The 25,257-nt window shown below is 47.6% G+C and overlaps 7 protein-coding genes across 7 annotated transcripts; 1 reads left to right on the top strand and 6 right to left on the bottom strand.

The window, feature by feature from the left end:
• Positions 1–997: 997 nt before the first annotated feature.
• Positions 998–3,459, bottom strand: EYB26_004226 (uncharacterized protein; the record flags this gene model as incomplete). The annotated part of the gene is made up of 4 exons (XM_054263520.1): positions 998–1,156; positions 1,220–2,485; positions 2,546–2,887; positions 2,953–3,459. The coding sequence occupies 4 exons, from the start codon at positions 3,457–3,459 to the stop codon at positions 998–1,000; spliced, it is 2,274 nt and encodes a 757-aa protein (XP_054119495.1).
• A 1,315-nt stretch (positions 3,460–4,774) lies between these two features.
• On the bottom strand, positions 4,775–5,800 carry EYB26_004225 (uncharacterized protein; the record flags this gene model as incomplete). Its single annotated transcript, XM_054263519.1, has 2 exons — positions 4,775–4,826; positions 4,914–5,800. 2 exons carry the CDS (start codon positions 5,798–5,800, stop codon positions 4,775–4,777), a joined length of 939 nt encoding a protein of 312 aa, XP_054119494.1.
• Positions 5,801–15,256: 9,456 nt separating this feature from the next.
• Positions 15,257–16,540, bottom strand: EYB26_004224 (uncharacterized protein; the record flags this gene model as incomplete). Its single annotated transcript, XM_054263518.1, has 3 exons — positions 15,257–16,019; positions 16,086–16,236; positions 16,336–16,540. The coding sequence occupies 3 exons, from the start codon at positions 16,538–16,540 to the stop codon at positions 15,257–15,259; spliced, it is 1,119 nt and encodes a 372-aa protein (XP_054119493.1).
• A 659-nt stretch (positions 16,541–17,199) lies between these two features.
• EYB26_004223 (uncharacterized protein) lies at positions 17,200–18,335 on the bottom strand (the record flags this gene model as incomplete). Its single annotated transcript, XM_054263517.1, has 2 exons — positions 17,399–17,493; positions 17,552–18,335. The coding sequence occupies 2 exons, from the start codon at positions 18,333–18,335 to the stop codon at positions 17,399–17,401; spliced, it is 879 nt and encodes a 292-aa protein (XP_054119492.1).
• Positions 18,336–19,773: 1,438 nt separating this feature from the next.
• Positions 19,774–20,943, bottom strand: EYB26_004222 (uncharacterized protein; the record flags this gene model as incomplete). The annotated part of the gene is made up of 1 exon (XM_054263516.1): positions 19,774–20,943. One exon carries the CDS (start codon positions 20,941–20,943, stop codon positions 19,774–19,776), a length of 1,170 nt encoding a protein of 389 aa, XP_054119491.1.
• Positions 20,944–21,306: 363 nt separating this feature from the next.
• Positions 21,307–22,550, bottom strand: EYB26_004221 (uncharacterized protein; the record flags this gene model as incomplete). Its single annotated transcript, XM_054263515.1, has 2 exons — positions 21,307–21,327; positions 21,390–22,550. 2 exons carry the CDS (start codon positions 22,548–22,550, stop codon positions 21,307–21,309), a joined length of 1,182 nt encoding a protein of 393 aa, XP_054119490.1.
• Positions 22,551–23,157: 607 nt separating this feature from the next.
• EYB26_004220 (uncharacterized protein) lies at positions 23,158–25,061 on the top strand (the record flags this gene model as incomplete). Its single annotated transcript, XM_054263514.1, has 7 exons — positions 23,158–23,262; positions 23,325–23,701; positions 23,756–23,884; positions 23,940–24,270; positions 24,329–24,660; positions 24,715–24,814; positions 24,882–25,061. The coding sequence occupies 7 exons, from the start codon at positions 23,158–23,160 to the stop codon at positions 25,059–25,061; spliced, it is 1,554 nt and encodes a 517-aa protein (XP_054119489.1).
• Positions 25,062–25,257: the final 196 nt, after the last annotated feature.

The following is a 25,257-nucleotide window of genomic DNA, read 5'->3' as shown; positions in this document are numbered from 1 at the left end:
CATGACTATCAGCACAGAAGATAACGGACTCACGCCTCGAGAACGACGCCTTGGCCTAGTCTCAATGGTCCTGACCGTTCTTCCATCGACATGTCGACGGACCATTACACTCTCACGTCCTGTATCCTCCCTTCGTCGATTCCTCGCTCCGAGTGCGTCGCCTAACCAACAACAACAACAACAACACCAGTCCTCAAGGAAGCAATCGGTGCAAGTTTCGCAGCACATTTTGTCAGCTTGCCTGACCTTCTTGTGATGATGATTTCCCTCTGTTTTCAGACGAGGGAGATGCAATCTGCTAGGAAAGGGATCAGTTGGCTCTTATGGCACGCCAGTAGTGGTAAGTTCAGGCAGAAGATTGATTGCAGAGGAAGGATAATCATTTATCTACAGTCTTTCTCATGAGGAGAAAGCTGAGCGCCTAGGAGCACACGACACTAGGATTACACTTGAGGGAAGCTGGAGCCTCTCTCTGGAAAGGGTCTACGTGTGAGTGGCAAGCTTAGTTGAAGAATATTATAGTGAGCAACATATCAAATTTCTCATTGTTTATGTGTCATCTACCTCACATCAAGCATCACTTGAGCACTACTCACTAATAGGGCAATGGCAACAGAACATAGCAAAGCATGGAAACTACCGTCAACATCAGGACTTACAATGAAAACTTACTCGGATAAAAGAGAGAAATTTTCTTCACCTACCTAGGTAGACACAGAAAGGCAAAAGATATAACTGAATCTACCTAGATACTAGTAAGAATGGCCTGACGGGAGCGAACATATATAGAATAATAATGAGAAAAAAATTCTGAGGTATGCTTCTGAAATATCTAAGAATAAAAGGCTCCAAACACCATCCAACATGCAGCATAACCAATCAACAGACGTGATGAAACCAATCGAACACAGAGAAGAGAAATATAGACAAGTCTAGTGCCTAGGGAAACACAATTATATATGTACACACACGTTTTCTCAACAAAAAAAAAGCTCATTTATAAATCTTCAGGGATGAGCATGTGTTCTCTTCGCGGACATGCCAGGTCTTCTCCATCTCTGGCTTCGGCGTAATGACGTTGACCGCGGAAGGTATACCATACTTTCAATGTTTTGGGGAGTAGAGGGGCTGGGTCGTAGAAACCTATTATCTGGAACTACACACAGAGTCAGGTTAGCCATGGTGTATCGTGTTGTAGGTTAAGAATGTAAAGACTTACACGAATGGTATTCTTCGATATAAACAGTTGACTCTTCTCAACTTGCGCGGCCACAGGGATGGTCACATCAATAACCTCGGACTCTGTACGTTTCGCATTTTTGGGCGGCATATACCCATATTCGGCTTTCTCCACGACCAGTCCACCTTGATCCTTCTCACGCGCCTGTCGTCGTCTTGTCAAGTCACTCATCAACGCAATCTGCTGCGCACTTTCCTTTTTGCGCGCGGCAATTTGAGATTTGAGTTGTTTTCGTTTGCGGATAATAGCCTCGCGGCGACGGCGTCTTTCTTGCGGACGGATGTATCCAAATTCGACGCCCATATAGGTGAGCAAGGGGACAATAACGGCCAAGGTGGATATTTCCGCGTCTGCAAGATCCAGTGGGCAAATCAATATGGGCACCCTGATGGATTGTCCCAAACGGCGCCATGAGACGGCAAGAACTAGACCACGCGCATCACGTAGACTGACACCAAGCCCCATATTAGTGAACTCGGCAACTCTGCGAGAAGCTGTCACGCTCCAGGCCATGTCCCCATCTAGACCAATGGCCGCTTCGACCTCGACTCGTACGCCGCGGCGGTCTGGTAAAGGAATTGCTGGATGGTAGCCATCCAGATTCCACTCTGAGCGTGGAACATCCTCGAGTCTATCCGCAAAGAACGTGCGGCCGTATGTCAGACTCAACTGACCCCCGGCTGGGGTCGCAGCAAGGCCCCACTGCCAAACCTCATTTTCTTTTGACTTTGTGGGACCGGAATCGTCGGCTACTTCTAAAGCCGACGGGCTTGACACAGATGTATATTGAAGCTGCAGCGAGCCGTCGTTGACCAGTAGAGGCTCTAATCTTGGGTCAAGCGACATGTTCATGAACGGGGATAAGAAGCCTCTCGCGAATGATGGCCACATAAGTTGTGAACCAGTCGAGTATGACAGAGAGCCAAACTTTCTAGGACCAAACTGCCGCACAATTGATGTCGTTACATTAGGCATGAAGTTGTTGACATTAGATGGTATGGTACTTTTGACGAGCACTGTGAATGGCTTGCTGTTGGGGAATGGGTATACTTGTTTCTCGAAATTTAGGGCAAGTGCCCGAGCTGGTAGAATAGTCAAGCTTCCACCAACTGATGCTCCCTCGAGCAAAGACCGCATACTATATTTAGATCGAGGACCTGCCTGTAATCCAGCAGTTGAAAATTTGTGGCTGATATTGGCAGCCAGGCTGAACGAGGCGCCGCCTAGGACAGGCGGGCCGTCAATCTATATTTTCGCTTAGTATCAATGCTCTAGACAATCATTAGTTCATTGGGGAGTAATTACTTTGATGACTTCCGTCTCTCCATCCGGAGTAGGTAGCCCAATTGCCTGCTTGGTTTGCCGTATCGCACCACTAACACTGGCATGAAAGGTGATCTCGGGTGGAGAATCGACCTCGTCTTCTGACTTTTCATTGTCCTGAGTTGATTCTTCTTCGGTGTCTGTATGTTTTCCGGAAAACCATGCCCGAGCGCCTGCAAAATCCGGTAAGGCTGTCTTGAAAGAGTATCCGAGAACAAAACGACTCGCGCGTATATTTGGTGGTGGAATGTTGAGCACCACTTCACCTTCCTCCTTACCGGGAGAAAATAACGAAGATGCGTCGACGGTAATTGACATGGATGCCTAATTCCCATATTTAAACATCAGTATCGGGCTGAACATGTGATCCGATACAGACAAAAACATACCTTTGCAGCAACCAACCGATTCAAAGCCGTCTTCTCCTTCGTCTTCATCCTCGCAATAAACCACTTTCGAAACTCAGCTGGCGACATTGCTCTAGGGCCAACTTGGCCCAAACTCGCATCTTCGACTTCCATCCTCGCCGCCATCGGTCCACTTGCACTCCATTCACGCTGAACTCCCTCTTCGCCTTCTAGATCATAAACAATCCGTTTCTTCGGATCGCTCAAAACATTGTACGCTTCTTGCACAAGTCTGAACTGTACGTTGGCTGACTCGACTAAATGCGCGGGCTGCTTGTCTGGGTGGAGACTCAAGGATAGATTGCGGTATGCGGTTTGTAGCTGGCTGTCTGTGGGGGGCGGGTTGCGCGATAGTCCGAGGAGGCTGTAGTAATCAACTTTTTCGGGGTATTGCATTAACAATTCGTAGTCTTTGTCCAGGTTGGAGCTGGCTTCGTCGTTGTGGAAGCCGCCATTTGGCAGGCTTTCTCCGGGTCGTGAAGAAGCCATCCCCCGCGAATACGTTCGTCGGTGGTTATCGATGATGGGATTGGACGGCTAGAGCTAATCAGAAGGGCTGATTATCATCCCATCGTCGAGGAGCAAATATAGTCTTCTGATAAAATCCAATATATATAGTGACATCATTGAATCGCATCAATTGATGAATTGTCAAAAAGTTGTGGATGTGGGAGAGCTCCGCTTCCTTCCTTCGTGGATAGCCTCGGCGTCATGCGGGAAAAAAAGGCTTGGCGCCAACCATTCTGCACTCTGCACGTCGACCGTTAAGCTTATTTCAACCTGACATAGACATTGTTATTTCCAACGGAGTGAATTGATCATTTTAGACGGGAGGTATGAGAACGAGAAGTTTACTCGTAGCTCTGGTCAGTAACTGTTTGTTTCAGCCTGTATATATCGACCGCATCAATCAAAGCTTACCGTGCTCTGTCGTCCAATCTTGCCTACCCTAAACGGGAAGTAAACCCTAACTAGTTAATGGACCGGAGACTTATGGAACAACAGATTGAATAACGTTATCAATTATTTATATCATTATCAAACACTTTGTACTCCGTATCTATTCGTAAAAGTCATCTGGGCATGACGGCATGCCTCATTCAGATTGGTCATTGTGCAACACTGAAATGAACATCGTTCATCGTGTCGACGGCGGCGTAAGTTCAAACTCGTTCGTCGCTGGTCTTGATAGCTCAAGACTTCTTCTCAATTAATTCAGTAATCGTTCTCCGATCCCGAGCAAAGGCAACGCCGCATGTTCTTTCTCAGGCCGACACAATTCGAATCATCAGATAGATATCGTACGGTAAGTTGCAGGCAAGCCTCTCATTCTGATGAGTCGCCTTTCCTTGTTTTCGGGTTGCAGTAGCTACGGCGCTAATATCTCAGCTACGGTCTTATCTTTAGTCCGGTCCGGCCGTATCAATCTGGTTAGTTTGGAGATCTCCGGCTGACGACATCATTCCTTTGTTTGGGTTGTCATCTAAATCTCTGTGCGCTGTGCAAGGTTTCTTGTCGATGAGAGGAAGCTTCCGTTCATGGGTCCCTTGGAAGACATCACGAAATTAACCTCGCGATCCTCTCCTTTCCGGAACCACAGTATACATCCAATTTGCGTTTGAAGAATGTGAACCTCTTTTTTTTCTTCATGGGCAAAGAAAGCAACGTCCGGAAGGCAATCATATGGGTGCAGTGAGCACGTTCCAAGAAATCGACACGCAGAAAACGGGCACGGGAGCTGTTTCTTCAAAGTGATCTGACAAAGAAATGTAAAATCTTTGCCGCTTCCGTATGGATCACCTCTTTACGCCGACACAGGATCATATGAAGAAGATCGAGCTCGACTTCCGCGAGGTCTAAGGATAGAGAAAAGACGGTCAGTCTTCTTCTAATCATTGAAGGAAAAAAAAAAAAAAAAAAAAAAAAAAAGATGATTGACTCACGCGCTTTCAAACCGACACTCTCGCCCCGACTTTTGACATTGATCACATTTGGGAAGATTCGGCTGGCATTTCACCTTCTTCTCCCTACAAGGAATACAGGCCTGCGCCAATCGTTTCCGCGCTTTACCAGCCTTTGTCAACCCCCAATTTGGATTGACTGGCTGACCGTCAATCAGTTTCGGGCAGTATGAATTGTCTGCAAAGATATAGCAGACCCCTTTCCCGGGTAGATACCGCTCATCGACGACCTGGTTAGGAGCAGGGGGCCCTCCTCGTGGACCAGCCTGTGAGCCCTCTTGCCTCGGGCTTGATACAAAGTGAGATAACGACGGGTCGGAGTGTCCCGGACTTGCCGTGGGATCCCTCGAAACGGACTGACTCCGGGGGGATTCGTCATCCGACACAAGGTGCAAGCAAGCTCTATGAGGCGGACATGTGTGAGATGCCTCCAACCCTACTTGTGAAATTGGAAGTAGTCTAGTAGACTGTGGGCTGCGATAATGCTCATATTCTCTGTCACTAGAAGGAGACAGAGAGGCGTAATCAGAGAATGCTCCATCGGAGCTTCGTGGAGGGTTGTAATGTGAACTAGGAGGGCGCGAACGTATGGATGGTGAGCTTTGTAGGCTACGGCCGTGACACTGAGTAGTAATAGAAGGCAAGTAGCTTGTATTTGTGTCAGACAGAAGTTGATGGACAGATGGGAGGCTCTCTCTTGGTGAGGGGAGATCGCTCCTCGAATGCGGTACGTCTGTTCTCTGGTGTGAGCTCATGTGTTGATCGTCCACAATGAGTCCTATTGGAATCGATGAATGTGGTGGTGGGAGTCGATATTGACGATTGCTTCGGTCCAGGCCATACCTGCCACCGTTGTAATTGTGGCTCATACTCTGCAAAGGAAAACGATGGCCGGGGTTCTCGAAATGTGAATACGTTAAGCTCATCATCAGACCGATGTACTAACGATGCGTACAGGTGCGCAGTGCTGAATTATGTCACGCAGGATGGGAAAAAAACAAGAAAGGGAGAGATTGGTATCTTGTGGCAGAAAGGCTGGAAATCTGCAAAAGAATGGTCGTTCTCAATACTGTAACGAATTTCGTTCATGAGGGTTTCGAAAATAGTATGACAAGGTCGAACAGCCTATATTGCGAGGAAATGGATCAACAAGTGGGTTCTGTCAGGGAAAAAGAAGAATTATGAGTTCAGGGTGACCAAGTCTTCATGAAGGCAGTAATTTCATCCGCTCAATTGTGAGGAATCAGATGAGCAATAACTGCCAATAAACTATGGCATTGACAGACAAGAATCGAAGCATATGTTCATCGCATAAAGCAAATGGTAAGCCCGCAAATTAGTTCGGACATTAAAATCCAATAGTCGACGAATATGCGGGTCAAGTCTATATTACAATCATTGACCGATCAAGAGCAATTCGGAAGCCAGTTTGTCGAGTCACGTAGTGAAGAAGGCTGAGCTTTCTGAGGCAGTACTGTGACAATCTCTTGAAACCAACAACGGTTGAAGATTAAATAGTTTGCAAGTGAGGGCTCGGCAAGGCAGTTGATATGATGCCACGGAGCTTTCAAGAATCTGGCATAAGCTTCGGTCGATTGTCTGCATGGAGCCGTCGACAAATACCGAGCAACGATCTCATTCAATCAATGATCAGAGGCGTGCGCATATGTTTCAGCATTGATTAAAGCGAGCACTCTAGGCAAGATAGAAACGAAATGATAGAATGTGAAGGAGATCAAACCGATATAAGAGGGTAGATGCTGTGAGCAAATAGGAAAGGATTTTCAAACGGGCAACCAACACTGAAAGCTCCACGTTGTAGAAGTAAGTCACAATCACTTTTGAGTTCAATTCGATGAAGACCCTGTCCTTGGCGGTGGGCCCATTAAACTCCCCGTGGAAGATGCGTTTTACTTTTATGATGGTCTACTCTCTTTGCTTCTTTTGGCGCAGTATTGCACCCGGTACGGAGTGCATACTACGTCTGTACGTACATGCCGTAGTGTGCAGTCGAAAAGGCTTCCTGCCACGGGATATAACCGTATATACCCTAGTAGTAACTCTGCCTAGGATACACTCAATCCATGTTACTCGTTGCCCCATTTCGCCGCTGTCGCCGGATCAGCGAACAGATAGTCGGCCGGGGGGCGTCTAGTGGAAATCGAGAAATTAGTGGAAAGTGGGAACCACCTAAAAGTCTAAGACTCAACAACAATGCGCAAGAATTGAGCATGCGGCCTTTAGGGATTGTTGCGACTCGCTAGTGGGCCGGTATGGGCAGAATCAGTGAATATTCGGCGCCGTTTGGCCCTAACTTTGCACAAAGTAAGTATATCAATCCTCCTAAGACCTAGGATGACCAGGGTTGGGCATTATACACCATATATGATACGGCGTACACAATATACAAGGAGCTGCTGCGGTGTACAATCGAGGCAATTCGAAGTTATGCCACGAATCGAATCGTTTGAAGATCAACAGTAACGTTGTTGTCTAGAGTCTAGACCATGCGTCCAAACGAGGACAAGATTTCGCTCGTATTTCTACGGTCAGGGATCGATTATTACGATCTGTGTCACACCTGATCGACGTGCTCTAGTTAGATTATGCGCATACTAGCCCTGCCGTTTGCAGGCTTTCAAGTTTCTAGTCATGCTGTAGTAGGTCTGATCATCAGCAAAACGTCGACACGCACGCTCGTGTTGATTTCAGTGTAAGCAAAAGAAAATAAAGTGGGCTTGACTTACCAATCGGTTGAGACACGATTCCTCTTCTCTGGTAGACTAGGTTGAGTAACAGTAGCTGTCTGGTGGTAATGTAATTAATTTTTTATCAACCGAAGTAAGTGTTTGGTATGTCCATCTTATCGGTAGACCCCGTCTTACCCAACAACAGACGGCACCAATCAGGATCCGGTGTTGACAACTGCCTACTGAACCTTGCAATTCGCTCAACAAACACGGCTGCATATTGTTGTGGCTGGCCGTCATCAATGCATGTATGGGCAGGGGTGCATCTTCAGGCAAACGGAGCCATCCATCAATCGAACAGGCTGGAGGTGGACTACGTAGTAAGCGAGTGCCGAACGGACATTTCCGAGGAGGATCTTCGCTCGAGGCTATCATTCCATCTCGTACCTGACAGGCCAACACAGTTTGCTCCATACGTATTGCCATATCCTCAAGGACGTGCGTCCGGGAAGCTAGGCGAAAGTGCCGTCTCGCAACTCTAGCTAATTCTGGTTCAGCCTCCCACACGCGGTATTGTCACGTACGGAGCTCTCGATACACATGTAGGCAGGGACTCCACCAGACCAGTGGCCTTATGTGGGAATCGTAGCGGGCCCGGTCATCAATTGGTCAATGGAAACGCCCGGCAGTAGTACCGACGGCCTAGGCGTAGTAGGCGATACCCAACTATGCGTGGCGCCATCTTTAGAATTCGAACACGCCGAGCATCAGATGCTAGGGTTCTCCTTGTCGGCTGGTGTTCCCTCTGTGTGTATTCAAGAACAGGGACAAAGAGTGAGCGGATCTGCGCCCGGGGGGGGCGGGGGCGGCAGCCACAATGGGGAAAGACCAAAAGTTAACGCGACGGCTTCTCATGAAGGACGAGTAGTATTCTCCGTGGAGTCAGTGGCGGCTTCCGAAGCGCAGCTAGCCACCACTCAGGCACTCACCTGGCAACTAGTTTGGAGCTAGTTCCGCCCTCTAATACTGGGAAATGCAGCTAGTGGAACTTTAGCGGGCGAAATCGTGTCGAAAAATCTCCGTCCGGACAGCTAAGCTTAGACTTTTGTAAGCATGAAGGCATGCCGAAGGTTTGTTTGTTTTGCAACTCAAAAGAGTCAAGGAGGTAGGTCATCAGGTTTGGTTGACCCGCATCGGCAGACCACGGCGGTAGGATATCGGTGGTCTTCGCGCGATTTTCGCTCGGGACTGACATTGAGGGAGTTGTTAGTGTTGTTGCTCGCCGTCGGAGCAAAAGACACTCTTTTGGAAAGAGAAGGGCTTCCGAACAGAACAGGTCTGGCTGGTCCACTTCCTAGTTCCTCTGTGCTCCGTAATCCGATTCCAGAATCAGAAATTAATTATACATACGAGAGGGCCCTGCCGTTGGATGGATTAACGCCGTCTCCACCGAAACAAAGTATGTACGTCGTATCGACCCTTGGGCCCTTAAGTACGCACTTATTAATAAGTTGCAGGAAACTAACTACTGTAGTTTAGTATGCATCCATGACACTGTTGGTCCAGCCACGGTAGGCCAATCGGGTATAGTCAAAGAAACAGAGTACGAGGCACGAACCTTGCAGCTCGCTGAGTTGTCAGGCTGAAGGATTCGGAGTCGGGAGGGTTGTATGATCTTCGTCAGGACGGAGGTTCGTTGTGAGTTTAGAAGAGAGAGAAGAAAGAAGAAAGGACGGAGTTCGCCGCGGAACAAAAGAAATCCTTCAAACTAAGGAAAGGACGAAGGAAGCGGGCCGTGGAAGGGAAGGCGCTACCCGGGCACCCGAGAGCTCCTCCTTTCCGTATTGTCAACTACGTAGGATGTGCTACGTAGTATGTATACATCCTACTGATACAATCAGGACTCCGATCACGATGATATACAGGATATACTCCTGTGCCAGAGACACCAGATACTACTACAAGACATCCTCTACTCTGAATGCTGAATACTGAATTTCATACTTTTCAAGGTGTACCTATTGCCTGCCACATGCGTGGTAATAAAATGCTCCGGGCAAATCAGCGCTATCATCGTCGTATCATGCACACCCTAATAAGAGTCCACCCAAGATGACAGTCTAGATGTCAGCTAGCAAGAAAGGGTCCAACGATGGAAAACTACTATTGGATTCTAGTTGCTTTTGGTGACGTCCCACAAAATACGCCCTGTAAACTAACTAACTAGGTACTCCGTACCACGTATAACAATGGAAATCCATTCATTTATGCCGCACTACGTACGTACTCCGTCCTCTCCAAATGGCGTAATAGCTATTGTGGAGAATTTCTCCTGTAACATCATACTATGCGTTCTACGGAGACACGTCGACCGAAGGATCTGTCAAGCTTCGAGAACACACAAGGAACAATCCGCACTTGCATTTGGCAACAGTTATTATTATTATTATTGTTGTTGTTGTTGTTGTTATTTTTTGCTACGTAGTATCTCGTAGTATATGCTTGCTTTTCTCGACATTTTACTCCGTATTCTTCTCTCAATGGCATACTCTTGTGACTTGTACGCAGTATGTTAGTTAAATGTTGTTAGTACCAACGCCATGTCTCTCGCTTAAATGCCGTCCAACGTCTTACACGTGAGAGAGGAGGAGACATCCCAAATTGCATTAATTTACATCGACAGCCCCGGAGAATAGATCGACGCCCCCCGAGAATACAGCCACACCTCTTGCCTAATTGGGAAGCACGTCGAAGCTACCCAGGGCTTTTTCCCTAAAACGTGTACCGAATATATACGTAGTATGGTTGTCGTGGGCCGTTTGGACAATACTACTGATCATAGGTGGACTAGCAAAAATGTATACTCGGTACTCGAGTACTACATAGTAAACTGCAGAGTAATTGAGTTTTTTTTTTTCGCTATTTTTCACTTTGGGGCTACTCCGTATAGCTACTAGCTAGCTAACGTAGTTATTAGGGTTCGGATAATTACGTAGTAGGCGATCTATACCCGAGATCACGTGCAATCCGCGTCGTGTCTTGCATGTATGTATGTGTATTACCCGAGTCGATTCGAAGCCATATCTCGATGCGCAACCCTTCTGCAACCGTTTAATAGCTCTCCAGAAACTGAATCCTCTACGAAAATACCCGAAGATCATTTCCTCGCAGGTATTCTACAGATTTCGAGCGGCGTGCTTCCTAATTGGGTAATTTGGGGGTCGATGAGTGTACACTCCTAGGGGGTGTGGATCTATTTATTCTGTCGATGAATTGGATCCCTCAATTCATCACAGCCAGCGCCGTTCACATGTTACAAATACACACCATACGTAACTACTGTAGTAGTATAACTAGTTAAACGAACACAAACAAAACTTACAGAGCAGCCAAGTATTCCAATCATTCGCGGCGTATGTAGCATTCGTTTTTCCTACGATTCATTTTTTTCTTGGTCTTGGTCACTTTGAGCTTGTTCAGCGAAATCTTTTTTCCAAAATAGGTAATTGCGCACCTGGATTAGGGTTCCTCCTAACCAGTGACCAGTCACCATACTGACCATGTAGCAATAGAGTATATTCTCCGCAAACTAGTTGTTGCTAAAACGACTACTCTCGGCAGTCAGAATGCCGATACAATTCTCAATTTCAAGCCTTTATCTGTACATACATAGCGCCGCAAATGTTCCCAACCAAGCAAAGCCCGGGTCTACATTACAAGTGGGCGCCACAGACTCCGTACGATAAAGTATAAAACGGTCCACTTTTTTTTTCCTCTTCGAGTCAGAGAGTACGTACGTCCCTTCTCCGTCATTCCCACAGCGATCGTGGTTTTCATGTCTGGAAACAAAGTTGCATTTGATCCGGCCATCCCTGCTCTCGAAAAGCCAGAAGCATCAAAATGAGGCATTTGATGGTTCTTGGCTGCTGGGCTCGCACAACCGACAGCTTGCGGTTTTTAGTCATTGATACTACGTAGCATGTGGTCGGGATCAGGAAAGTAAGTTCCAGCGAGCGAGTCAATATTCTGGACAGCATGGACTCAGTCGTACATCGTCCGTAGTATACGTAGTATGTCCGTCGTACAGACAGAAAACAGGAATATCTTCTAGTATTTCCGAAATTACGTAAATTCACCTCTAGTAGTTAGTTAACTAAGTTAAGTTAACTAGTTAGTTAGAGTTCGTAACTAACCAACTACATGAAATTTCAATTACATGTAATAGCTTTGGCGCAACTAACTATATCAAGACTTAGTCCACAGCTTGCTCTGGCGATGTAGGCCAATCAGTGTTAGTTTTCTGCCAATTATAGAAAAAGTTTCTCGGGCCACCAATGCAAAAATTCAATTGCAACAATTTCAAAACAAGCGAATTTTACACGAAATTACAAGATTTGGAATTACAAAATCGGAGCACCAATATCTTCCGGCCGGATCGACAGCATCTCGAATCTGTACATAGTAGACTCCAAGTAAGGACTAAAATACGCACTGATAGAGCTGCGGACCAAGAATACGAAGTAAACGAACATGATCGTACCTGGGTTGAAAACAACTATACAAAAACCAAGGAAGGATATGGTGGTATGTCGATAGCTACATTATCCATAATCCCAGCCGTGGCATCCCAGAGGGCAAAATGCGCGATTAATGATGCATTCGAGTACGTACTACTACGTGCCTTTCGGTGATCCTTCCAAGGCTCGAGGCCTTTGAAGGTATCCCCATGTCAGTCTAGGGGAGATGGACCAAGCGGGCCGGGAACGACCGCACGTTCCTTCCGATCGATTAGTAGTAGGCATAGTAGTAGTACGGAGTAGTACGCACGACGGTGGCTCCTCCGTACACACACCCAGCATACAGAGTAGTGCTAGTTAGTTAGTTAGTTATAGAAACGCTTTCTTACAAAACGACATCGAAGAGAGTTAAGTGCCAACTTTCGTCTCGGCAATTGCTGTCTAGGTCCAGCCGTCAGTTGAGTATAGTACGGGAATATTTCGGGATATGCCCGATAGCAGGATGCAAGCCGTGCGAACCTCAAGCGGACCGTCGCTCATAAGCCCTATGACCTTCCAGCCCTTTGTCTGTTTTTATCTTTCGATTGTCCTATTCGGTTTGGCTTTTTTCCGTTTTGGATCAACGCCTGATTGACGGGCGTTATTTATGGATCTCCCCTTGTCTGTGCGGTAATATATTTTTCCAACCACTTTGAATCGTACAAGTTTTACCGTGCTGCATTAGTATGAAAGCCATGGGGCAGATAAATTAGGGCTAGGGTATGGAATGGACAAGGAGCAGCAGACTTTTGACAGCCAGGGATACAACATCTGGGTATAATAGCCGTGCTATAGTCTCGACTGGTGAGATGCATGCACGCATCTAGAATATCCGAGGATTCTGCGCTTTGCATGCCCTGACGTAAAAAAGAGTAGAGCCGAGACCGAGATAGATACGATGAAGGTAGTACTGGTACCCCGTTCACGTCAGTTGAATATATTGATGTGGGTACGCATAAACCAACATGACATCCCAAGGATCTAGAGCCTATATCACAGCCGAGTTAAGCCTCAATGTTTCCCAGGTTGTATGTACCTAGGCACAAACGCAAACGGACTCTCCAACGGATTTCTTTTCCCGAGCTTCTCGGTGGTTGGACAACCACCCGGGTGTACTATTGCTAATATATCTAATGCAAAGCTAGGTAGTATTTGTACATCCCAACTCAATATGCATTCATATATTCATCCTCTCTCCGCCTTTATGTGGCCTTTTATGCCTGTAGCTAAATTAGCTAGCTGGGTAGTAAACCTCTCTACTGTAGTATGTATACCCTGCTTGAAGCTTGATGCAGCTAACTGTCTAGGTACTACCCAAAAACTCCTGTGCATACTTTGGTTCGTTCGACGTCCCGTAAGGTTGCCAGGTACGTACTTCCGCATTCAGGCCCCCTGTTAAAAGGGGCTTGCCTGGACGTCTAAGCGAGGTTTGCACCATGCATGGATTGATCTGCAATATATATCGTATATATGATGCACTAGTCGACCAATAGACATGTGAAACATGACATCAAGTGTCAATAGGATGATACAAGCGAAATTTGGAATTTTGGTGAGCGATTTGACAAGGTTGTCGTATATGTAGAGATGAAGCTGCATACACCTTGGAACAGGGAGAATCAATATCAGGAGTACCTATCTAGGTATACCTGGATGCACAGCCGGGATAGAAAAGTCCGAGTTCGTTGAGTGATTTTTCCGGACTGCGTTATTTTGCCTTGGGGAATTGATGGGTTGCGAGTCGAGTCGAAATTCTACTTGCTTCTACACTTGATGACTTGGACATGTTCTGTTCTGGTTTCAATCAATTGTGGGGATAATATCGCTTTGAACCTTCAAATATATTGGATGTGTAGGTATGTACATGATCCTTCACGGTGTACTTGTGCCAATCGTATTAGACAGCGGGCGGCTTCCGTCAACACCGTCAGCCCAGACCGGTATTGATATCCAGTGAATCACAGATTTGGGAAACTGCTTTGTACAAGCACTGTGGGCATCGGTTGGTGATGCGGAGATTTTCGTATGGCGCTGTATCAAGACGATAGGAATATACATATCTCCATGCATAGGATTGTCTGTTTGTTCAGTGATCCAAGCCAAATTGATCTAAGCATATTGTAATGAAACCACACTTCCCAATCGAGCACCCGAATTGCTAACTATCGAGAAGAATTCCGATATCCGCCTCAGGGAGCGCTCTATGATCAAGAAGCTTTCTTCGACCGACCACCATTTGCCCAAACCGCAACATAGCGCCAACGCCCTTCGCCTGCCCAACCTGCAGGATTCACCTGTACGATGCCAATGATTTGTGGCTCCAAACAACGGCTTCTTCAAGTCCACTCCGTTAGCGACCTTCTAGAATCTTGGCGACCTCTGTGGACACGTCGATCTTGAAATCTCGATCGTCTGTGTTCTTTGCCTTTCTAGCGAAATTCGGAGAGGCCCTTTTTCGACATCTTTGCAGGTCCCCGAGATCGAAGATGAGCTTTTGATTTGTAGTAGGATGAGTGACGAGGCATTCAATGCATCGACCGGGAGTTTCTACGCTGAATTCCAAGTCCCCCCCTCCTTCCCCAATGACTGGTTTCACCGTGAGCGACTGCTCAAGGGTAAGACGCAATGACCAGCATACATTCATTCTGTTAGGACACTTCGGGTAGTACGTACATGTCTATCTATGATTGAGACATTGACTGTAGAAGCGCTGGCCTTGATCCTTCAAGTCGCAAGAACATTCCTGGAATCAGACATGTTGAATCTTGTAAAAACTAACAAACCTATGAATTCAGCTATTTGAGAAAACTCCAATTCCTGTTGGAACCCTAACTTCGAGATATGTAATGAGAGCACGGCACATACAAGGTCCTAGCACAACCCTAATAACCCTAATTCATCTTCTACGGTTTAAAGCCAAGTTAGGTCATAACTGGTTCATTTGGTGGCATCACACATTATGGCACGCATGCATATTCATTTCATGTAGCTGTGCTAAAAACTAGTGGTAGTGGACATAAAAACCCCATTTTTAAGAAAGCCAACAAGAGAGAGAAACAGACAAAAGATTGTAAACAGTTTACTCTTCAGTAAGGATCTTCTGGAACTGCTCACCAGCACGCTCAGGCTTGGAAGCCTCAGCAGTCTGCTGGCCAACCTTGTCCTTGGAGTACTGGGCGGCGTAAGGGTTGAGGCGGAGGAGGACTTGCTTGTTGCGGAGAGGATTCTTCTTCTGGACGAAGGGACGCTTGGTGCGGGCCTCACCCTTGGGCTCACGGAGCACAGACTGGATTTCAGAGGAGTTGATAATACGGGTAATGTCGGCGTTGGCAAGGAGGTTGGAGGGGAGGAGGAAGTCCTTCTTGAGAGCAGAAGCAGTAGAAGTGGTACCGTAGACTTCATCCAAAGCAGCGAAAGCAGCGGAGGTCCAGACAATGAAGCGACCGAGGTGACCACCGGGGGCGAGCTGGAGGAGGTTGAGGGCGTAGACGGAGGAGGTCTCAACACCGGGGATGTTGCGGAAGGCCTTGACGAGCTCCTTGCCGTCGGTCTCGGGGTTGTAGACGACGAGAGGACCACGGCGCTGGCGGAAACGACGGCCACGCATCTTACCCTTACCGGCACGGGTCTTGCGGGACTTCTGGACCTTGACGAGGTCAGGGCCGGCACCGACAGCCTTGAGGAGGGCGATGGCAGCCTTGGTCTTGGCGATAGCGGCGTTTTCGAAGGTCTTGGACTCAACGACGAGAGGGACCTCGGGGACGCTGGCGACACGGTGACCGCGAGCGAACAAAAGAGAAGGAACGGAAGAAGCAGCCAAGGCAGAGGCGGTAGCAAAGCGTCTGTAAAAAACACCGGTTAGCACCATAACCCCCAGCTTCATTCAACAAATCTTTAAAATAGCCTACCTCTGACCCTGGTTGACCTTCTGGTGCCACTTTCTCCAGACCTTGGTAGGAGCGAACATACGACCAGAGCGGCACATGTTACCGAAGGCAGCCTGACCAGCACGGTGAGTACCACCACCAGAGACACGGGGAATACGGGCAACAGCGCGACCTATAGTTCACAAACAAGTCCAATTAACCTCTTATCTCTCAAAAAAAAAAAAACATGCAGCAAATCCTCCCAATTGCTTTTTTTCGTGTCAAAACGTACCAGTACCCCAGGACTCGGCGGAAGTCTGTTCACCAGCCTTCTCGCTCACGGCATAGGGCTGTCTCTTGTTCTTCGCGATACCGGTGTGAACCTTCTGGACGATATCTGGGCGGATGGGCGAAGAGAAGACGGTGGGCAAAGGGTAGGTGGCACCAGAGGGCTTGCCCTCGGCCGTGGCGATGGTGACAGTTGGTCGGGACGCCATTGTTGTCGACAAGTTGGTGATGTCGGTTTGGTCGATGTCGAGATCGAAGTTCGAGGGTTGAGACTTCGAGATTGAAGGTGTGGATTTTTTCTCTCGCTTAGTGTGGATTTCCGGCCGCCAGTGCGGATGGATTCTGCCGAAAGAGGAAATAGGGCTTAGGGCTAAGGCTTGTTTCGGTTGGTTGGGTACGGGCTAACGCCGAACGGATCCATCGTGAATTTCGTACCCAATCATAAGTTGCTTTGCTTACCAAATCTACTAACTACACAGTAACTAACTAACTTAGTTAACTAGTTAACTAACTTACGATTTCTCAATTAACTACATACTTATCATTCTTGTTGGGAATATCTGAGCAGAGCTGAAAATTGATGGATTGCTTTTGGTTTTTTTATGATCTTTGTGCAAGACTAGTCACAATGATGATACTGAAATCAAAATACCTCCATGTTCGTTTCCCATGTACATGTGCGGCCGTTACCATATCACCATTATCATGAAAGAAAAAAGAAAGAAAAAAAAAGGGATGCCTCTAGGGCAGACGAAGAGAAAGATACACGCCTCTGATCCACAGTCCAGCCATTACGAATCAAAATCAAGCCTTGCCGATGAGCGAATGACGGCGATTGTGCATATGTCCAGCATACTCTCGCTTGTCCTCAGCAAGAGTGAAGCCGCTTGACTGTCCAGCAGTACACTTGGTTCCCGCTGCGAGAGGTTGAGCAACAGACCAGACACCACTAGCGCAACGTTGGAAGGATGTACTATTGATACAGTTCCATGTGCCCTCGGTAGAACAAGGACCGCTGAGAGCACCAGATGTAGCGACGCCACCGCCACTGGTAGGTGGAGTAGACGTTACAACAGGAGCAGCTGGTTCCGTGGATGTTGGGGCCGGAACTGGCTGCACAGTGTTCTCCGGAGCAGTCGCCGTTGCCGTGGTGGTGAGGGTACTAAGAGTGCTTGCTGTAGAGCCGCCAGCGGGAGCACCATAAGAGCCAGCAGAAGTACCACTAGCCGAGCCAGTGCCAGTGGGAGTAGAGGCAGAAACGTCACCAGTCACAGGTCCTTTTCCTCCAACACAGGCTGGCTGGCCCGATGGAAGAAGATTTTTAGCGTCGCCACGTTGTTCTACCGAATCACCTGGATTTGGGAAACGAATATCGAAACCCTCTGAAGTAGTGCATCCATTGATATTGGCGACGAACATCTCCGGGAAATCGGCTCGCTTGGACAACGATGTCTCCTCCTCTCGCTTCTTGCTACCGCCCTGACCAATGATTTCGACAGGAGCACAGTTCATGTACATTTCGCGGTTACCAATTCTGTTGAACCAGGTCCAGGCCAAGGTATACCGGCCTCCAGCGATGTCAGGAATCGTGAAGTTGAATGTCGTTGGAACAGGTGCATTGGCGTCATTTCCGATATTTCCAGCTGCGTTCGTGGGACAGCCTCCTTCAATGGAATGGATGACGAACCACTTGGAATCAGCTGTAGGCTCCAGGTCCGTGGTCAAGCTGACTTGGCAAGAACCACCGCCGTGAGTCGCACCACCCTTGAAGCTCAAGAGAGGTGAGTCACCAACGTGGTAGGTGTTGGCTGCGAGAACATCGGGGGTGTAGGCATAAGTGTTGCCCCGGAGCTTGCATGGGAAATCAGAACCATCGGCAGCCAAGGGAGAATTGGTCAAAGTGTCTTGTCCAAAAGGCCGTGGAGAAGTCATAATAATATGTCCCTGCACAGTCGAAGCTGCCAGGGAGACTAGAAGGAGAACATCCTTCTTTGCGAACATCATTTTGAAGATTGATCAGAGATTGACTTGTAGTAGGACGAGAAAGCTTCGTGTTGAATGTAGGTTTGTTGCTCTGAGCGTACCGGCCGCGTAGGAGGTTTTAGAAAAGGAACGTTTCCGAACACGAAGTCGGAGTGTTGAGAGATAGTAATGAGCGATGACCGTGTCTACGACAGGTGACACAGTTGTAAAGATTGTAAAGAATGAATGACTCTGTCCGAGAACTTGACCTGCAGAGAAAGGATAGAGAATAAGGAAGGCAAAGGTGATTTAAAAGAGAAAAAAAAGTGTGGCGCTAGTGTTTGACGAAAGAAGGGAAGAGGGGAAAAAATGAGCAACGGCCAAGACTCAGGAGGCGATAGTCATTTTATATCACATGTGGATGGCAAGATATTGAGGCTATTGACTGGGTGTAGCCTGACCATGGGCAGGTCTTTGATGGGCATCCGCCAATAATTGACCGAGTGGCTGGGCATCATTCATACTACAATCACATTGTTCCATGGAGAGGCCCCGTATAATATTGCCAAGGAAGCAAGAATCATGGTTTGGTCTACTGAGATTGACGAAAGATAGGCAAGTCAAGGTCTAGTCCCTTGCCCATGAAAGCCGTGTTTGACGCAAGGATACCTACTCCGCACGGAAAGAAAGAAGCTTTGCAAATTGTGTCATCGTGTTGGATGCATCATTCTTTGAGTCAGTCACAGTAGCATGATCCTTTCAACCGAAGACGAAGACAAAGACCATAGAGAACTCGATCTACCGTTAGTGTCTTGTTAATTGGAAACACACCAAAATTTTTCAAGTATCAAACTTGGGAACGGCTCAAAAACAACCAGGGACTAGCGTCTTGAGCCCCAGTTTCAGATGTGGCGATTATCAAGCAAAAGGGAACCCACCGAGCGACAGGGGGCCCGTCCAATCTGAAACAGCCGTAAGGAGGCCAGCGGGCCAATCAGAGTTCTAGACTGTGAGCCCCACGAGATTGATGAAACTGACCACACAAATTAAACATCATCTTCAAAGGCAAATCTTGTTGGAGTCAAGAAGAAAATGAGCCGCGTGATCTGGTTGGTGCGATGGGTTTTGTGACGGCATTTCCGCGTTTGCTACGTAAGCCTCTGGGGCCAACGATAGGGTATCCGATGGCCAGTCGAATAGATGTTTTACGAGCGCCCCAGTATGAGTCAAGCTCTTATCGATGTTTTCTTGAAGAGTGTTCAGTTAGATTATACTATGTACACCTGACGTTCACGAAAAAGACTTCAGGAACCCTAAACCACAATCGCTGTCAGTGGTACCATATCTAGGTTCGGCTAGTGTACCCAAAGAATAAATTCATTGGTCTCGAATGAAAACTCCTTCTATACGTAGTATACGAGGTATACGCCAACGAATGAAATAAGTGTACCACCAAGCGTATAGAAATGGCTTGGATAGCTCACTTCTTGCCCTTCTTTTTGCCTTTGTCCTTGGCACTAGATGTCTCTTTTTGATACCCTGCCTTGATAAGCGCATCTTTTCCGACATTGTTAATGATTCGGAATCTATCTGGTCCCAACAAAACACCCCCATACCATCTCGTAACAACCACTAGCACATCCCAAACATCCATTAACTGCATAAGATGTAGCAAACGTCCACCCGCAGCCGTTTCCCCATCATCATCGCTGTCCTGAAACGTTCTTTCTGTGGCGTCGCCTTTCTTCTCACGAATGCGCCACGCGCTGATGTTGTGTGTTGCACTTGCAACTTTCTTGTCTGTTGCGAGAAGATAGTCTAGATATGCTTTTGCTTGGTCTCTACTGGTAACAGGTACGGCGCGACCGACAAAGACTGATTTCTTTTCTGTCACGACATCGGACAGAACCCATTCGGGGGGACTGTCGATGCCGAATGCGTCTTGTAAAGAAAGCGTCATGAAATCTTCAGCAGTTTTGTCGAGATGCTCATCTGCAGCATCATCCTCTCCATCTCGGTTTTCTTTCGCTGCATTTTCGGCGTCTGTTGCTGTCCCACCAATGCTCAGTTCAGAGAACTTTTCGCTCGCCTCGCTGATCACTTCAAAAAGGCAGACTTGTCCCGGCTGATGTGCACGGCTGATAATACCCCGAAGTACATCAACAGCTAGACTTCCTTCGCCACGTGAGGAAGTCGATGCTGTCCCAGTTACCCGGGGAGGCGTTTCTGGATACTCATCGTCGAAGCCGACTATAAAAGACAAATGGGGGTGTTCTGGAATACGTAATCGTATAGTCGTCGTAAGAGTAGATGTCTCAGAAGTAGTATTTCCCAGATCTAGAGTTCGTGCTCCATTGTCCGCAGTCGTGCCTTGACTGATTGTATTGATTTCGATCGTATCGGGCTCGTATATTGCGTTTATCGCTTCGATCTCTTCGGCAAGGTCTTGCTGGTGCAAACGTTCGAGGGCGGAAGACATCGCATCGTCGCGATTTGGTCTGCCCAGGTAAATTGCCGCGGTGACACAGTCAACTGGTGTGGAAGTCAGCGAGACAAAAATACCTAAGGTAGACTTCGGATTTGCTCCGAAGCCGACCAACCCCACCATGAATAGCCCCACCTTTCGATTCTGCCAATCAATCAACGGCATCATGAGTTCCAATTCCGGGTTAATTATTGCATGAATATACTCCGTACATACGTAGTAATGCATCAATCTCACTCATCTGGGCCCAGTAAAGGCTCGTGTGATAACGAAATAAAACGGGCTTTCAGATCTGGCTGGTTCTCGAATTTCTTATCAAACGGCCACATTGGACGGCGGATTCGATGATGACCCAGTCTGACAAGGTCTTGATCAACGCCGCCAGGAGTTAGACCAAGCATCCAGTCCGCTGCCATATCAAATAGTTCTGGTTCCAAGTAACCGATTTTGACAATGACAATGTCCGCAGAGCGAGGATGCAGATCCAAGTCAGTAAAGTCGTGCTCTTTGTGATACGGTTTGCGTAGTTTAGTCAAGATGGCATAGACACTGCCCACTTGTAAGACAACTTCAATACCAGCATATTTATCGCCATGCTTAATCGAATGTACTCGTCCGGTTATCGTAATAGGACCTGCGTGTATATTATCAACCTCTGCACCCGCAGTCACCGTCACTATCGCCCCAACGCCGGCGGCAACAGCTACTTCAACTGCTTTCGGACCCGGTACACTTGCATATATCACAGTTGGCCCTGAAGCATCTTTGAATTCAGGTCGAGCTAGTAGCTTTGTCAAGCCCCAAGTCATATCCCCGCTACCACCTGCTGTTGGGTTATCTCCACTATCGGAGATAAAGAATGGGCGAGCAGAAGACGTTAGAGCCTTGTCCAGACATTCTTTGAACGTCCCAGTTGGCCCAACAAAATCAAAATTAGCATGAGCGTCCCAGAAATTTCTTGCCAGCACTTCAGCACCCGCCGCAACAGCTGATTTGTCCCAACCAGTGACCATGACAATGGCTCGGTTGCGCGGTTCGTCAGCCCAAGCATATCCCACCCAAATTGCAGCATCTATAACACCAGCCCTAGCTTCAACATCCGAAACAGCAGCATATACATGTTTCGCAGGCTCAACTCTAGTAGAAGTCTGTTCTCCCGGTAACAGGATCGGAAGAGGTATCCAAGCTTTATAAGGCCGCAACCGACTATTTCCTCTTGCATGTTGCCTTGTGAGCAAATCTACCAGATTTTGACAGGCACGCTCTTTTGTTTCCTGTTCATCCTCATGCGGCGCCATCCGGTAGCATGTAATTAGATCGGTTTGATGAGCAAGCTCTCGCGACACGTTCCCATGTAGATCCATAGATGCCGACACGGCCACGTCAAGTCCAATGACCGTACGGATGCGACGAAGCAGCTCTGCTTCCACATCATCAAGCCCTTCCACGCACATAGCGCCATGAATATCAAACCATAGTCCATCAAGTCGCGGCACAGAAGTACATATATCCGTGAGTCTAGTCACGATTTCTGCTGCTAGTTCCTCAAACGCTGCTCGAGTGACGATTCCTCCTGGTAGGGCGTGGCCGATAAGAGCCCCACGCCAGTCAGCAATGTTTGCAAGAGGACTTCCCGGTTTGAGAAAGTCATATTCTTGAAGGCATTCAATGCCCCTTCGCGGATGGAATGCTGGAGCCAAGGTCTTCGACGGGGTAAAGGTGGACGTCTCGCAAGCAAGTCCAGCAATGGCAATGACTGGGCGACTATGCATGTTTCGCTGAGACCAGCAAAATTGGAGGATGGTAAGAATTGTTGCAATTCAAAGTAGATGCTCGTGGATGGATGCCAGCTGGGTATTGTAGGTAGTATAGCACCTTTAGGCAGGTGGTAAGTGGGGAAGGAACCACCCACGCAGGTGACCACCTATGATAGGCAATAGCAGCCTCACAAAACAATCCCTTTCGTATCTTTCGAGTACTTCCAGAGTCACTGCCACTTCCATTTTCTGTTGGCAAAATATTTTGTCAGAATGTGGTGAAACAGCTGAAGATATATACCATCAAACGTATAAACAATTGGGAGTCCTCTGTGTTATCATCCTTGCCTTATCCGGTTATCACAGTCATGATCTGCACAACCCGTAATAGCCGCACAAGGGTGCCGACATTTCGTGGTACTGTAACATCGCTCACTCCTCGCGCCTACGGATTACTACAAGCTATTAACTCTACTACGCTAGGTGCTGGTAACCTCCAACCACCCGTCCCGTGCTCTAGGCCCGTTGTTGGTGTGTCGGTGAAGAATGCATACCTTGCCTTCCTCAATGTTTAAGGAAAACTACCCTTGAATAGCTTGTTTGCATTGCAAGATCGCACAAGATGTTGAAACGATCGCCAACGGGGACATGGATGCCAGCGTGGGTACCAGGGTCTACCACTACCCTCGCAGTACTGCTTATGATATGCTCCATGGTGCAGTCAGCTGTAAGTGCTGCTACCTACGTCAATTTATGAAAAAGAAGAATCAACGAGTTAATCAGATCTAGACTGGAGGTTACGACGGTTCGATGATGAACGGCCTCAACATCCTCCCCTCGTATACCGGCTATTTCAACCTTAATGCCGTAACGACAGGTCTAAATACCGCGTCCGTATTCATTGGGAGCTTCTTTGGCACAGCGATCTCAGGGGTGTTCGCAGATTGGCTGGGTCGTCGTCCAGCACTCCTATGGGGTTCTGTTGTCGCTTTGGTAGGCATCGCTCTTCAGACAGCTGCCCAAGACATTGCTATGTTTGTGGTGGCTCGAATTGTTCTCGGCCTTGGACTCGCGATCTCATCGACGGCCGGAGCTGTCTATCTTTCAGAAACGTTTCCAAGCCGCTGGCGAGCATGGGGGGTCGGGGTGCTTAATACTTTTTATTAGTGAGTTTATCGTATAGAATCTGGTCCACGATATGAACATCTAATTTTATCTAGCGTTGGAGCATTGATAGCCGCCGGTATTACTCTGGGTACTGGCCAATGGAACTCGACCTGGGCATGGCGTGCACCGTCATTGTTCCAGGGCATCTTCTCTCTAGCCTGTATTATAGTGATACCTTTCATGTGAGTGATACGGCACCGTATAAGAACAATAAAGTAAAGTCTAACCATCCTGCAGACCTGAATCGCCTCGTTGGTTAGTCCACCAGGGCCACCATGACTTGGCGCGAGAAGTGGTCGCCCAAACGAACTCAAATGGTAACCAAAGCGATCCCGTTGCGCTAGCTGTGTACAAAGAAATCCTTGATACTCTGAACTGGGAGAAGAAGCAAGGAAGGACGATGAGCCCGAAAGAGCTCATCAAAACACCTGCTGCACGAAAGAGAATGTTGATTGGGATGTCGCCGGGGCCATTTTCTTGTATCGCAGGCAACATTATTGCGTCTTATTATCTCGGTTCAGAACTCGACACTGCCGGTGTTACGGACACTGTAGCGCAGTTGAAAGCAGTAAGTATATGACCATTGACATAGAGGTACTTTTGAAAACTGACCATCAATTGAAAAGAACGTGGTTTTGAATGCCTGGTGTTTGGTCTGTGCCTTAACAGGCACCCAGCTTGCAGCAAGATGGGGTCGAAAGCCTACTGCTATATTATCGCAAGTACTGCTGATTGCATGTCTTTTCATCATTGGAGGGCTATCAAAGTTGTATGCAGATGACCCGGACGGCGCTTCAAGTGCGCTGGTCTATGGAGACGTGGCTGTTATGTTTTTGTTTCAGGGGTTCTATTCAATTGCCTGGACACCATTGCTATACCTGTACCCACCGGAGGTAATGAACTATTCGATCCGAGCAAATGGAATGGCATTATCGGCATTCTCATTGAATGCGCTCGCGTGAGTTTTTCTTCTTGCGGTACCTTTTACGGCAGTCACTGACCATAAGTAAAGTCTCGTCTTTGTATACATCATGCCAATTGGACTTGCGAATATTGGCTGGAAGATGTACATGGTAAACGGATCATGGGACATTATCATCTTGGTTTTGATCGTACGTTTTACTTTTATAATGTCCCGTAGTCGCTTTTCAGTCACTAATACTATCGAACGTATTGCAGGCCGTCTACTGGGTTGAAACAAAGGGCAAAACACTTGAGGAAATTGACGCCATCTTTGAAGGGGAGAAGCATTCTTCAGTTCCAGATGTCGAATTACTCCGACAGGGCAAGGAACATATTGACGTTAGAGACGTGGAGCGCCAGATTGTAGCGGAAGGGTTGGCGACGAAGGTTGAATGATGAATTGGAAATTTCACAATACAATGAGAACAGCTAAAATTCCCAATATAGTTGGATTGACAAAATTATCGTGTGTAGTGAGACATTAGTGCTTAGTGATGCCGTGGCGTCACTCAGGTTCGGGTGGATATCGCCCTTTCCATCAGATGCGCGTTTTTTGCGTTAAATGTCTACCATCGCAGCTTCCATGCTAATA

Source organism: Talaromyces marneffei, chromosome 3 (assembly GCF_009556855.1).
Source record: "Talaromyces marneffei chromosome 3, complete sequence".
NCBI lineage: Eukaryota > Fungi > Ascomycota > Eurotiomycetes > Eurotiales > Trichocomaceae > Talaromyces > Talaromyces marneffei.
Note: the sequence above shows the minus strand (reverse complement) of the source record. Positions and strands in the feature narration are given on the sequence as shown.